We start from the raw sequence: 15,021 nt of genomic DNA on the forward strand, positions 1-15,021 counted from the left end.
CGGAGCACAGGCTCCAGACGCGTAGGCCCAGCGGCCATGGCTCACAGGCCCAGCCGCTCCGCGGCATGCGGGATCATCCTGGACCGGGACACGAACCCGCATCCCCTGCATGGGCAGGCGGACTCTCAACCACTGCGCCACCAGGGAAGCCCCGTTTCATCTTTTCATGTGCTTATTGGTCAGTTGTGTTTGCTCTTCTGTGAATTGCCTGCTCCTATTCTTTGCCCGTTTATCTCATGAATTCTCCTTCTCTTATTGATTTATTGATCTTTTACATATCTGCATACTAATCCCATTTTCTAGAGAAACATCTGTCTCCAATCTGAGGCTTTCTGCTTTGTTTATGGGATGTTATTGTTCAGAAGGTTTCGCTTTTATGTTGTTCTTTTTTTTTCATTTATTGTTTGTGCTTTCTGCATCTGAAAGTAACTTCAGATGAGGAACTACTGGAAGATAGATCTGTTTTTCTGGACAAGATTTATGGCGGGGGCATTACAGTCACCTTCATAGCTTCAATTTTCTGAAAGAGGGTGAAGTCCAACAGACTATTCTATGTAGCTCCCAGAAGAACTAGCAGAAGTAGAGAGAAGCCACAAAGAAGTAGCCTGCCACACTGTGCGAACTCCCTCAGCCACTGGAGCTGTCCACAATGGAATGGGATGACCAGCAGTAGGCAGCTGGGCCAAGACTGTGAGAATCCTCTTTGAAAACACAGCTTTCTTATCCCTACTTGTTTTCCTTCTTTCTTCCTATCACAATTATACTCTGAATTCTGGAGATCCATGACTTACTCTCTGCTTCCTCTCTCTCTTTGCCTTCCTAAGGACATTCTGCTTCCCACAATTTCTGAAGCAAGATCCTCTCCTTATCGTCCAGATAGGCTGGGGCAAACTGGTGATGGGGGCAGGGATGGGGAGTGCTGCTAATTTTAATTAAGATCAAAACAAAACAAAACGAAACAATGATTAAGACTTTGAAAATGATGGCCTAAAATGTTTCAGCATATTCTACTTGCCTTGGTCACTTGACTACTGAAACCTTTTAAATAACCATTTGGCTCCAAAGGACATACCCTACAGTTTCAGTTGTTACAGTTAAATGGCTTCTTAACTCTTTCAACACATGATTTTAAAGTAGGTGGGACCTTAGAAAGCACCTAATTCAGTCATTCTAAAGAAAAAAGGGGCACCATCACCTAGAGAGCTTCTTTAAAGAACCCCAGAGCCACACCCATTCTCCCTTTCCTGGCCACTGGGACATATTCCCAGATAGACCATCAAGACCACATGGAAACACTGCTGCTGATGAGGGAGGGTCCCAGGAAAGAAAAACAACTGAGAATCGCGGACCTAATCAAACGTCTTCATTTTGGAGGCAAAGAAACACGAGCTTAGGAGGCTCGTGTGACTCAACAGCACTGACCCCTGAGCTATTTGCGGACTCCCTCCAGACCCAGGTCCGCTGGCCCTGCCAGCCACTCGCACAGCTTTGCGTGACAGTTCTGCTTCTCCAGTGAGAAGGTGTTTGTGTCAAGCAGCCCACGTGTCAAAACAGGAAGCTCTGTGTTGGAGCTGCAAGGTCACGGTTTCCCTAGACAAAATTTAAGTTTCTATCAAATAATGTAAGATCCCATTTGTTTTCAAGTTCTCAAGGAATTGGGTAACCATCCACACCAGATAGTAACGGCCCTGTGGCTCAGGCCCCTACACTCATCCATGGCTGGGCAGGTGAAGGCAACGTGAAGAAGCGGAGAATGGAAAACAGAAGCGAGTTCCCCAGCCTTCTGACAAAGAAACGATCCGCTACTTTGGTTCTCTGCTCTTGCCCTGACTTCCAATGGAAGGGAAATGGGAACCGGAGAAAAACCAGTGCCAGGCTACTGGACGTGGTAGTTCCATCGCAAGTGGGAGAAGCTCTAGCAGCAGTCCCAGTGTATGCCTGACACTGTGATCGTCTGAAAGGGTCTGATTCACGTGGATCGCCAGTCCAGTCCTAGAACGGCTGGCGACCGCAGAGTGCGCTGCGTCATACTCCCTCTGTACAACTACTTTTCTTTCGTGAATGCGGGGAGGGGGGGAAACGTGTGGATAAATTCAAAACAGAGGAAAGCAGGCTGTGCAAAGAATACGTTTTTTAAAGATTGTTTCCAGGAGGCAGAAGAGAGGATGAGAAGCAGAAAGGTTTGTGTGTAAAGTTAACAGGGCAAATGACTGGAGCTTATCAGCTGTTGAAGAGCCCTCACCAGGTTGAGGGTGAGGGTGACAAGATAAGCCACAAAAATGCTGATTCAGTCATTTCATATTTCTTGGGTAGAATGGTGCTTTCAAATGGAAGCAAACCATGAATGAATTTGCGTACTCCACTAGTATGTGTGCTTGTGCAAGTGTGTGTGTGCACGGGTGTGTGGGCCAAAAGAAAAGGGCATCTGAGAGAAGCAAAGAATAAGGTGAGAAAATTGGCATTTGCTGAAATCAAATGCCATGCCTTGAGTCAGATAAGCACTTTATAAAATAGCAATTATTAATCCCATCGTATAGACTAAAACATCTAAGGTTCGGAGAAGTTAAGAGAATCGCCCAAATTCTCCCAGCTAATAAGTGGTAGCACAGTGATCACACCCAGATCTCTGCTCTAAAACCTCTGCTCTTTCTAGTATTGGATGCTTCTGGCCCACAGAAAGCTTTTGATGAATGTTTTCTGAGTGACTGAACAAAGGAGTTTATACGTCTCAGAATACTTTCATTTTTATTTTCATCAAGACTGTGAAAGTCATATGCACTGAGCTAGAAAAACATAAATGGTGTTTCCAGAAATGCATTACAGCTTAATGTAAATGGTTATTTAAATCATCTATCAATGAATGAACTAAGAATTACTCAATCGAGGCCATGACTTAAGGTTATTTCCATATCTTTCATTAAACAAGGGTCAATGGGTTCGTGCATTGAGCCTTAATCTTATAATCTATCATTTTGCCATTCTAGGTTAAAATCTGCTCAGTCACTATTTCAAAAACCACATAATCTTATGGTCTCATCTCCTTAAAGAGTCAAATTCATGCTTGAAACGTACTAGCTAATTTAGCACAAATTGCTACCTAAGGAAGATGTTGACTTAGAGCAAGAGATAAACTGCTATTCTGCAAACTCCCAAAACTGGTTCAGGGTTCAGGAAAATGACAAGAAGTTGGAATTCTAGTATGCAGCCAGATCTCTAGGCTGACCGCAGGCATTCTTAATTACAGGGAAAGCTCTATAAATGTAAGTCCAAATCCCCACAGGTAAGAGGTGGACAATTATCCCTGTGCACAGAAGGAAATGTTTATAGAAGTATATGTCATAGTGGTTTTAACATCTTTGCTTGTAGCGTATGCTTCAAACAGCCAGAAAGAGATGGGTTGTAGAATCAACTGGCTTGAGTCGTTCCTGGCACACTGCACCACGGTCTCTACTTAAAATAAGGGCAAAGCAAAGCAGAATATGGAACCCTAGTAAAGAATAGTCTGCTTAGGGCTTCCCTGGTGGCGCAGTGGTTGAGAGTCCGCCTGCCGATGCAGGGGACACGGGTTCGTGCCCCGGTCCGGGAAGATCCCACATGCCGCGGAGCGGCTGGGCCAGTGAGCCATGGCCGCTGAGCCTGCGCGTCCGGAGCCTGTGCTCCGCAACGGGAGAGGCCGCAACAGTGAGAGGCCCGCGTACCGCAAAAAAAAAAAAAAAGAATAGTCTGCTTAGCAAATATATTGAATCAACAGACACTTCCTAAGGGTTCCTGTGGGGTACCCAGCAGAGGTGTCACAGTAGAGATGGAAAGTATTTGAACGAGCGTCCTCCTTTCAAGGAGCTTGCCCACAAGTTATCACAATACAAGGTAGAATGTCAAAACTTCAAAAGCGATCATGAAATAAATACTACAGGAGTTCACAGATCATCACTGGAATTTGAGCTTCCTTAACTATCAGCAAAGAGGCAATAGCAGAAGCAAAGGCAGGTAGTGAGGCAAGAAAAATGAGCCAGTGGCTAGCTTTGGGAAATTACAGACAACCGCTATAAAACCTGAGATAGATGGAGAGGTGCAGCATACCCTTAACACTAAACTGCTATCTGGCTCCCTGATAATTTTAATACGAGAGTGTCACAAATTATTCAAATTGAGTCTCTTTCCAGAAGGCATGGAATTGACTGTACTTATTTTAAAGCTTCTTATTTTGATAATATATATTTTAAAACCTACTGAAAATTTCTAACACTTTTGGAAAAAACAATTTCTTCCTAAAAATTCCTAACTTATTTTACTAATTTACTGAAGGACTATATATTTGTCCTGTATATTATACCACAGTGTGAATAAAAATGAATTGCACATGAATTCCAATTTTCTCAAGATTTCCTTGGTAGCCTCATAGTACAGTATATAAGGAACATAACGTACCCAAATGTTTCCCTATGCTGAGCTCATCAGCTCCTTCCTAGTGAACAAACACAAAGACAGAATACTCATTTCCACTGTACTATAGTCTGCTGCTCAAGATTGACTACACTCATATTCCACATATAAGTCACAATAATCTTTGTGACATCTGTAAAATAGTTAAGTGCTACCTATTTATGAATATTCATACATTAGAGTTAAATGCAAAGTGTTTACTATTCAAAGTCATCCATAACTGTAAGACCCCCAAGATTCTTTTAAAGAGGTCTTTGGGTTCAATCGTTAGGAATTTATTTAGGTTTTACTCTATACCCAGATACTGTACTTAAAACTCAAAACGAAAAAGACAACTTAGTTCAAAGATGGGCAAAGGGTGTGAATAGGCATTTTTCCAAAGAAGATATATGAATGGCCAACAAGCACAGGAAAAGATATCCAACATCACTAATCATTAGGAAAATGCAAAAAAAGCCACAATATGATGCCACTTCACATCCATTAGGATGTCTACAGTCAAAATAATGGAAAAGAGCAAGTGTTGGTGAGGTTGTACAGAAACTGGAACTCTCGTACATTGTTGGTGGGGATGTGCAATGGTGCAGCCACTGTGGAAAACAGCTCGGCAGTTCCTCGATAAATTAAACATGGAATTACCATATGACCTAGCGATTCACTCCTGGGTATATACCTAAAAGAACAGAAAATACGTGTACATACAAAAACTTACACACAAAAGTTCACAGCAGCACTATGCACAACAGCCAAAAGATAGAAACAACTGAAATGAGAAACAGATAAATGGATAAACAAAATGTGGTATATCCATACAATGGAATATTATTCAGCCATAAAAATGAACGCAGTACTGATACCTGCTACAATATGAATGAACTTTGAAAACAATGTTCTAAGTAAAAGAAGCCAGTTACAAAAGGCCACATATTATATGATTTCATTTCTATGAAATGTCCAGAAGAGGCAAATCTATAGAGACCGAAAATAGATTAGTTCCTAGGGCTTGGGAAGACGGAGGAATAGTGAAGGGATAACTAAGGGGAACGAGGTTTCTCTTTCTGGTGATGAAAATTTTCTAGAAGTGACTATCGTAATAGTTTCCCTTACCTAGGTATATACAAAAAACAATTAAAAGCTATTAAACTATTAAAAACTTTAAGTGGGTGAAATGTATGGTTTGCGAATTATAGCTCAATAAAGCTATTTTAAAAATTAGTAGAACAGGGCTTCCCTGGTGGTTCAGTGGTTAAGAATCCACCTGCCAATGCAGGGGACATAGGTTCAAGCCCTGGTCCGGGAAGATCCCACATGCCACGGAGCAACTAAGCCCGTGAGCCACAACTACTGAGCCTGCATGCCACAACTACTGAAGCCCGCGTGCCTAGAGCCTGTGCTCCACAACAGAGAAGCCACCGCAATGAAAAGCCCACGCACCGCAACAAAGAGTAGCCCCGGCTCGCCGCAACCAGAGAAAGCCCACGCGCAGCACGAAGACCCAATGCAGTGAAAAATAAATAAATAAATAATCTAATTAATTTTTTTAAATTATTCAAAAAAAATTAATAGCATATACTGAAATGTGCTTTGTTTGTAACGTTCTTGCACAATAGTTGCTACATTCTTTTGACTTTTGCAACTAAGGATTTTTGGTGAAATGCTACTGTTTCTGTCCCCATTTCTGACAAATAAAAGGATTTATGTATATCACTGTTTGCTTAAAGTTGAGTTTCTATAATAAAAATAAATATAGGTAAGACAAAATTTATTTGTGGTCAAGTCTCATTTCTTTCCAAAAAAAAAAAAAAAGCAAGTGACAATTCCTAATCATTCTAGCAGCTACAGTTGTCAAATAAGATGCCTTTTCACTGCCCATCACTGACCCCCTTCAGTACAGCTGCAAGGCAAGCTACAGTTTCTGCTCCTGCAGCTTCCCTGTAGGGAAGCAAAAGATACTCTTTCTTTGGGGACTCAAAAAGCTTGAGCACTTTCATTCTAGTTTCTCAAATACAAAACCAACTAGTGTTTTAAACCTGGACTGATGACAGGGAATTTGAATAAAGACAGAATCCAGATAATGCATATTTATCTGTATTTTAAAACAATTCATACTGAGACGAGTCTACGTTAAAAACAGTTTACAAGACAGAATGTTTTTCACTATTCATGCTGTGTGTTTACAGAACAGTCTGCCATAGCTGAATTCCATTTTCTGTCTTCTTCTAATACAGTGCTACTGTGTCCCCAACCAACCCTATAAGATAAATTTGCAGCTATGAACAAGAATGGCATTTTCTTTTTATGTCAACAATTTCTATTGATAACATCATATTTTATGCATTCATTTCCTAGATTGCTGTCTGGGGCCTGGAATACTATATTTAAACCATGCGTGATGTGCAGAAGGAAAATTAATTTGACTTTTAAGGTTTAGAGAAACTATTTTGTAACAGATCTGGACCTCAATTTTCACATTTTCCTTTAAATTCATTTAAACTCAGAGAACTTCAATAAAGTTACATCTTTTTCTTTCATTTCTGACTCAAAATTGCCATGCTCATATATAATATACATATCAAGATTAGCAATTCTGGGCTTCCCTGGTGGCGCAGTGGTTGAGAGTCCGCCTGCCGATGCAGGGAACACGGGTTCGTGCCCCGGTCCGGGAAGATCCCACATGCCGCGGAGCGGCTGGGCCCGAGAGCCATGGCCGCTGAGCCTGCGCGTCCGGAGCCTGTGCTCCGCAAACGGGAGAGGCCACAACAGTGAGAGGCCCGCGTACCGCAAAAAAAAAAAAAAAAAAAAGATTAGCAATTCTGAAAACTAAAGTAATATATCTCCATTTTAAATAGTATAATTTAAAAATGGAAAGGAAAGCGTATTAACTTGAGATCAATCTGACAGCTTTAGTCCCCATAAAGGATAAATCACATACCCAAGTCCTGATAATAAATCATGAAAGTTTGCCAGTTGTACAGGATCAGTAGTAAGCCATCCGACTTATTCGGTTTACATAGATGTAACGAGTGTTATTCCAAGTTTTTGATATTTCCACAGCTCATAAGTAATGAGGCTACTGGCAGAGGCTGCATCATAATCTAATTTCTGCGGGAGATTTTATTTGATTTTGGTTGGTTTTCCATAGCAAGTCGAAATCTGAATGCCACTTCAAAATAAATGAAATAATTTCACTGAACTGGAAAGACTATGGTCTCCAAGTTAAGTATAGCAATTTGCTCTATTCAGCTATTTATCCCATTGTGTGTTTTATGCTCTCCTCTCTCCACCTATTTCAAGGAGGAAAAGAATCAAGACAAGAGTTATGCCTGCATAACTTTCCTCTCCCTGACTTACTGACTTTCCTTTTCTTTTGTAATAAATCTGTTGCAGCAAAAAGCATCTTTAAAAAGAACAGACTTTGCCCTTCCCCAAAATGACTAGAAAAAAGAAGCTGTCTGACCCCTGTTCCTGTGAGAAGAAAAAGCATCATTACCAACTCTTTTCCCTTTTTTTCTCCACACCATGCTTTCTGGTTGCCCCCCTTCACCTCATTCCGTGCATCTTCTAACCTCAGAAACTCGAAAGCCAGCTGGGGCTGCAGCTGTTGGCCGGTCCTTCCCTTGAAACAATGGGGCGTAAGCAGCAAAGCAGATGCATTTTTAAAAGCTGAAGTTTAAAAATGAAACCATGGGGCTTCCCTGGTGGCGCAGTGGTTGAGAATCTGCCTGCTAATGCAGGGGACACGGGTTCGAGACCTGGTCTGGGAAGATCCCACATGCCGCGGAGCAATTAGGCCAGTGAGCCACAACTACTGAGCCTGCGCGTCTGGAGCCTGTGCTCCGCGACTAGAGAGGCCGCGATAGAGAGAGGCCCGAGCGCCACGATGAAGAGTGGCCCCCGCTTGCCACAACTAGAGAAAGCCCTCGCACAGAAACGAAGACCCAACACAGCCAAAAATAAATAAATTAATTAATTTTTTTAAAAAATGAAACCATGTCCATCACTTTTTAAATATTTTATAAATCTCTTCTCCCTCTCATCCCCCCTCTTTCTCTCAAATACATAGGAAACTTTGTGAAAGCAATTGAAAGCAATTGTTTGTGAAAGCAATTGCTTGTGAAAGCAACTCTAGAACAATGTTCTTGAACTTAAGCAGGCATCAGAATCATCTGGAAGACTTGCTAAAATGGATTCCTGGGTCCCACACCCAGACTCTTTCATTCCATAGGTCTGCGATGAGACCTGAGAATCTGCACTTGTAACAAGTGTCCAGGTGATGCTGATGCTGCAGGTCCAGCGACCGCACATTGAGAACTACCCGCCTAGACAGTGAACGACTGCTAAAGAAAGAAATTAGGAATTGAAGATTTAATTTGATTCCAATTCACATCACCTCCAGTTGTGTGGCTCTGGGAGAGTTCATTTGCTTAGTACATGGCAGCAGCAACATGGAGATAAATACAGGAAGGTGGAGTTAAGGGCAGGCCAGCTGCTTGAATTATTTCCCTTCTCTGTTGGCCCCTCAAGATACTCAAAGTATCAAGAAAAGGAAAGTGAAATTATGGAAATAAAAATAATCATTTTTTGCCAGTCAGCCCTCTAGATTTCCACTCGCATCTTGGCTCTATTTCCTTTTTCTCTCAAACTGCTTGTAGTGCTAATGCAATGGGTACTTGATTCAGCCGGATGTGGGTTCAAATCTTGCCTTACTTACTATGCGCCCCTCAGCAAGTCGGTGAACTTCATTGCCCTCCCTTCTCCCATATCAAAAATGGGAATAACAGCTGCACCTACCTATGATATTGCTATGCTAATACAATTTCATCCTACCTGTGCACTGATTGGCACATACCCAATAAATATTAGCTTCTATCATAAATGGTCCTTTTTTTTTTCCTGTGAGAATATTCAATACGTTAAACATCACACTACCTATTTGATACAATAGGTGCAGTCATCACTTTGACAAATATTTATTTAGTAGCTACTATGTCAGATGTAATATATTATACAAGTATATTAAAAATAATATCCTGTCAAGACAAATATTGCTATAAATATTATTTTGATGTGGAAAATTTTGACTTTATATGAACTTTTATTTAAGAAAAATACTTGCCTCCAAAATTGGCTACCTAGGAAAATTGAGAGGATGCGTTTACTAACCACAGTTTTGTTTTCACAGACACTAAAATAATAGAATGGAGGAAACAAGGGGAGAGTAGTTCTGCAGATACCTTGGCCTTATTTTATTAAGGGTATATTTTAGATCCTCTTAAAGACCACAAGCCTGCTTTTCCTGAAAATCATTATGTTTACATAACAAAACAACAGGGAACAAATTTGGCCAAGGGTATCCTATTTTCAGTTCACAATGATGTCATTTTTTAACCTGTTACATCAGTCAGAAACTCAATGGTGAGTTAATAATAGGAGCAATATTCCATCCTTCAGTTCTTCCTGGTTCCCTGAGTGAATGCTGTGAATTCACCCTTCCAGCAAATAAGCCTCCAAATTTATCAGGCCTCATTTTTTGAAATACAGAATGAAAGCACACTAAATTCTGGATACCACACGTATTTGGTTGAATTTTCAAGAGGTTAACATGCTAGATGCTGCGGTTTCCTGATTTTAGCCTCACTACATGCCTTTGCTCCTTCCTCCTCCCAGGCTCCCCAGCCCCAAGAAGGGTGTCAGAGCCATAACATTTTAAGAGCTGCATGGAGGTGTCAGAGACAATCTGGTCCTGCCCAGAATTTTACCTATGGAAAAGCTGAGGCCCATGTGGTTCCAGTGCCCTGCCCAAAGCCAAGTGCTCCTCAGGACACCACAGATGTCTTCCTTCCCTGTCCACTGTACTTTCCCTACATCACTTGCCTGCATATTTTGCTTTAAAAGAACCTCACCAAAGAATTCATTATCAGAGTTTATGGAGAAAGGCCCCTGAGCTTCCAAATCACTTCCCTCCCTATGCCAGTTAACAGTGATTGTCGGTAATCGTAACAATTGTGACCTGTGTGGTACTAGCAGGAATCGGAGAGCCTATGAGGCTGTGAGACTTCCTAACACAGAACTCGAAAGAAGAGAGTTGACTCCTTAGCAAAAGTGCATATTACCCCAAATCCTCTAAGAAACCAGATATGTTTGGAAATCTACTTGGGCAATATTTTCCTTTAATTTTCCCTAAAGCATCTTAGAAAAACCGTAGTTCCCTAAAGTTTCTACTGAAAAAGAAGTGTAACTTTTAAAATCTGAGCTTCTCTACGTGGAAGAAAACATTATTTTATCTGTGTGTACATTTGAAAACGCTCTAACACATTTGTCACTTTGCTGAAGTGGTTTTTTCCTTCGAAAACGATCTGCTATCCAGACCTGGGGTTTCTGCGACGAAGGGATTTCTGTGGGTGAGGGTGGCAGCCTCCCGCCGCCGGAGTCGTTTGGCCCATTATGGTGCCAGCGCTCCGGGGGCTTCCCTTTGCGCCTTCGCTCCCGTCACGCAGATGCCGAAGTTTGCCGGGGGCTTAGGTTTATCCCCTTGGACGTTTGCGATTAGCTGAATCCCTCCCAGCCTCTCCCCCACCGCCCCGGCCCCCGCAAGACTTGTGAGAGACGTGCATCCTCCCTTAGCCAAGGCGCGCACCGGGGGCCTGGGGGTTACTTTCGCTGGGCCCTGGCACCGCTCTCCCCGTGCCTGGACCACTGAGCTGCGGGTCACGCCCTCTCTCTGGAGACGCTCTTTTCTCTCTTCGCACACTCCTTCCTTACCTCTGCTAAAATAGGCGACCTCGCTCCTAGTAAGCCAGGCACAACCCGCCCCCTCTTCAAAAGTTCAGATTTGAGACACAGCGCTGAGGATCGTTCAGTCGAAGTAGGCGACACTGCTGGCCAGGGTGACTCGCGCCCCGGACCCCGGCTCCCCGCGTCTCACTCGCTGAGGACAGTGGGGTGGGCAGGGGGTGCCCCAAGCACAAGGCAGCTCAGGGACAGCGTGGAGCCCGAAAACTGCCCCTGGGCCACACAGGCCAGGGGGCAGGAGCTCTCGTGGGGCACAATTCACAGAACGGGCCGTGGGTAGGAGTCAATCCCACACGCGCGACCCCGAGCGCCGGACGGGACGGGACTGTGGTCGCTAATGCCATGGAGGGGCAGTCGCTGCCCCTCGTCTCTCCCCACTCTGCCAGGCTTGAATATACACACACTCTAACACACTCACTCACACGCCTGCACTCCGCCCAGAGGGGGTGGCGGAGGCGGGGGAAGGTATGCAGCGCCCAGCCCCGGGCTACCTGCCCCGCACATCAACCCCGCGGCGCCCCCGCCTACGCGCAGACAGACTGACGCGCTGGAGGCAGCAGCAATTCGGGGCCGCCGCACCGATGCTCGCCGGCGTCCCACCTGGGGAGCCTCGGGGAGGCGGCGGCGGGGGCAGCTCCAGAGTGCCCGGCGCGCCCCACTCTCCCCTGCACAACTTCGAGCAGCGCGCGCCGCCCTCGCTCCCGTCTCCCTTCCTTACCCAAATACTGCCGCAGGTCGAGCAGAAAGCGCGGGGGTCCCCCGCCGAGCTGATAGAAGAGGGAGCCCAGGCAGAAGACCAGCAGGGTGGCCATGCAGAAACCGTAGTCCCGGAGGGAGAAGCGCAGGAGAGGCAGCAGGGAGACCCGGCGCTTCCAGCTGCCCAGGCCGGGAGGGGCGCCCCCCAGAGGGGCCCCATGGGGCCAGGGATCCGCGCCGCTGCCGGGATGCTGCTGCTGCTGCTGCTGCTGCTGCTGCTGCTTCTTCTTCATCGCCTGCTCCGCCGCCTTGCACAGCCTGCCCGTGCCAGGAAAAGGTCACCCATCCGCCTGCGAGGAGGAGAGCCCGGCCGGCCGGCTGCACATGGACAGGGCCGCGCCGAGGGCAGCCCGGGTGGGGGCGGGGAGGGGCCGAAGTTGCCGGGCTCAGGAGACTTTCCTCGGCATGGTCCCCGCCGCCGCGGCCCGAGCGGCCGAGGTGCCCAGCCCCGGCTCGGCGGCACTGCCCGCGCCCGGCCCGCGCCCGCTAGCGCCCCCGTGCCCCGCGCCCCGCCGCGCCTCGGGCTCGCTCGCGGCCGCCGGGGCTCGCCTCCAGCGCCAGCGTGGACCCCCCGGCTTTGTGTCTGTCGGTCTCGGCGTGTTTTGTCCGGGTTCAGGCTCCTCTAAAAAACGGCAGGGAGGAACGGGAGGCGGACACCATCCCCTCGCTCCACCTCCTTGACAGGGGTTTTCCTCCCTCTCCTCCCCTTTCTCCCTCCGGCTCTCCACCGCTCTCTCTCCTCCCTCTTCCCTCCCTCTCTCGGCTTGGGTCTACGGGTTTCTCTCGGGTGTCACGTTACTGCCTCTGCCTGGAGCGGGGGAGGGGGGGTGAGGGGGGGCGGCGATTATTCGCTACAAGGAAGAAAGTTTCTGGGGTTTTTTTTCCTTCCCCCTTTCTCTACAATCTGGCCTCAGTTCCTGCGCCACCAGCGACCTCTTGGGGGCCCCGCTGACTTCCCTCTCGTAAACAGTCACCGGCAGGAAGAAGCACGACTTCTTCTAGTACTATATGGTTTTTGTTTTTTGTTTGTTTTCTCATTTCAGAAACTTGATTCTCCTTCTGTGTGCCGAGCTGTTTACAAAAGGCCGATGAAAGGTACTTGGAGAGAGGTTCAAGACTTTGCTGAGATGGTGAAAGAGCAAGTGGTGTAAATTATAATTAAAACATGACCCCATAGGGCCAGGCTCATCGCCCCAACTCCTGGAAGAGAACCAGAGGAGGACGCTTGCTCCTTGCTCGCCTTCGCTCTACAGCTGCTCATCCAGGAAGCGACCAGAAAGGCAAGGGGGGGCGGGGGTTATAGGGCGGACTCAAGGAGGTCTTTCCTCTAGCAGATATGAAGAGGAAAGAGCCCTTGCATACCCATTTCATCGCTGCCACCCTTCCTTCCAAGGGAAGTTTCTGGACCTAAAAGAGCACCTTCCGGGCAGGGAAGCTGCATCACAGACCCTCTGGCGAGGGTGGGTGATGCACAGAAAGCGCTGCTCTCATCAGCCTCACTTCCAGTAAGAATAATTCATGGCTAGATATAGGAGCTGTGCCACCTGACACTTAAGTGACTTGCCCAAGGTCACGGAGATGCCAGGAGTCGAGTTGGGTGCCACACTCAAACCTGTCTGACGCTCAAGCCCACTATAATAACCACTGCATGGTGCTATCTCCCAGTCAGGGTGCTTTTCCTAATAACTTGCACGGTGACTGGAAGATGGGCTACACGCATTTAGCTCAGGCCACTTTGAGAAACAGAAATGAAAATTTCAGGCTCCTTGTGCCTGCCTCACACCTCTGGTTTCCTGTTCACTCTGTACATTCCAGTGACTGACAACGGATTAAAGGAAGAACCAGGAGCCAGGGACATCTATGATTCTAAGACTGTTTTCCTGAAAACCTTTACAAAGTTGGGTATCTGAGAAAGTTTCTACGGAAAATCAGGGAGTAGAATCCTGAGATCAAGAGTTTACAGTTTAAAAATAATACGGTTTAGCCGTCATCCAGACGTGAGTATCTCTGATTCCCGAAGAAGACACACAGATCGTGAACTGGAGACAGTTGTGGATGAGCTGAGTGGTGCCACACACATCCACACACACATACTCTACTTCCCAATTTTATGTTGTCCTGGCCCACTTTCGCATGAATGAGAAGGCTGCTTTGAGGCGGAAAGAAAAGGGAAGTCCCTGTGTTCTAGCACAGAAAATCCTAAAATAAAGTGTTAATGGTTTGTTTCACATTTATTCCATGAATCAGATTTATTTGGATTAATATGCACATTTTACAAACGTGAGTGCCCCTGAGAGAATTACGCCAATCAGTCATTGCCCACTAATGTGAATGACTTTAATCAGCACGCTGAGTACCTGAGAATCGGCTCCCAATTAATAATTTTTGAGTTAGTGACGAGGGACTAGGAGACGGGAGGAGCAAAGCGATTTGCATAATGTTTCAGAGACCACCTGTGACAAATCGGACCTGCACCTGAGGCCTGGCCCTATCATCTGGAGGTTTTTCATTAGATGTAGGATAATGTACAAGATCCTGTGTGCTCACGAGACCCTCAGGGTCTAGAAACTTCTCTCACAGAATGAGTTGGGAAACTTCCCAATTCTTTCTCCTAAGGAAAGGAATCTCAGCAACAGCGAATCTCTTATAACAGGCAGTTGGAGCAGGAAGAAAGGAAATAAACATCTTAAAAAATAACTAAATATGGGAATAAGAGTTTAGAAAACAGTGAAAAAGTTATGAGGAAAATACGAGGTGGCAACATTTGGCTTAGAGAAAAATAAGCTATGACATGAAGAATTTTAGAGGGGGGACTTCCCTGGTGGCGCAGTGGTTAAGAATCCACCTGCCAATGCAGGGGACATGGGTTTGAGCCCTGGTCCGGGAAGATCCCACATGCCGCAGAGCAACTAAGCCCGCGAGACACAACTACTGAGCCCACGTGCCACAACTACTGAAGCCTGTGCACCTAGAGCCCGTGCTCTGCAACAAGAGATGCCACCGCAATGAGAAGCCCATGCACCACAACGA

At 45.8% G+C, this 15,021-nt stretch overlaps 1 protein-coding gene across 3 annotated transcripts in view; it reads right to left on the reverse strand.

Annotated features, from left to right (window-relative positions):
• The window catches only part of UST (uronyl 2-sulfotransferase), a 288,527-nt gene extending 276,069 nt beyond the window's left edge, over positions 1 to 12,458 (reverse strand). For all 3 annotated transcript variants that reach the window (XM_060168301.1, XM_060168299.1, XM_060168300.1), the window contains exon 1: positions 11,954 to 12,458. In XM_060168301.1, the coding sequence (XP_060024284.1) occupies positions 11,954 to 12,224 (271 nt within the window). In that variant the 5' untranslated portion in view covers positions 12,225 to 12,458. The remainder of the gene's footprint in view (positions 1 to 11,953) is intronic.
• Between the last annotated feature and the right edge of the window lie 2,563 nt (positions 12,459 to 15,021).

The sequence above is a fragment of the Lagenorhynchus albirostris genome, chromosome 12, assembly GCF_949774975.1.
Source record: "Lagenorhynchus albirostris chromosome 12, mLagAlb1.1, whole genome shotgun sequence".
NCBI classification, from domain to species: domain Eukaryota; kingdom Metazoa; phylum Chordata; class Mammalia; order Artiodactyla; family Delphinidae; genus Lagenorhynchus; species Lagenorhynchus albirostris.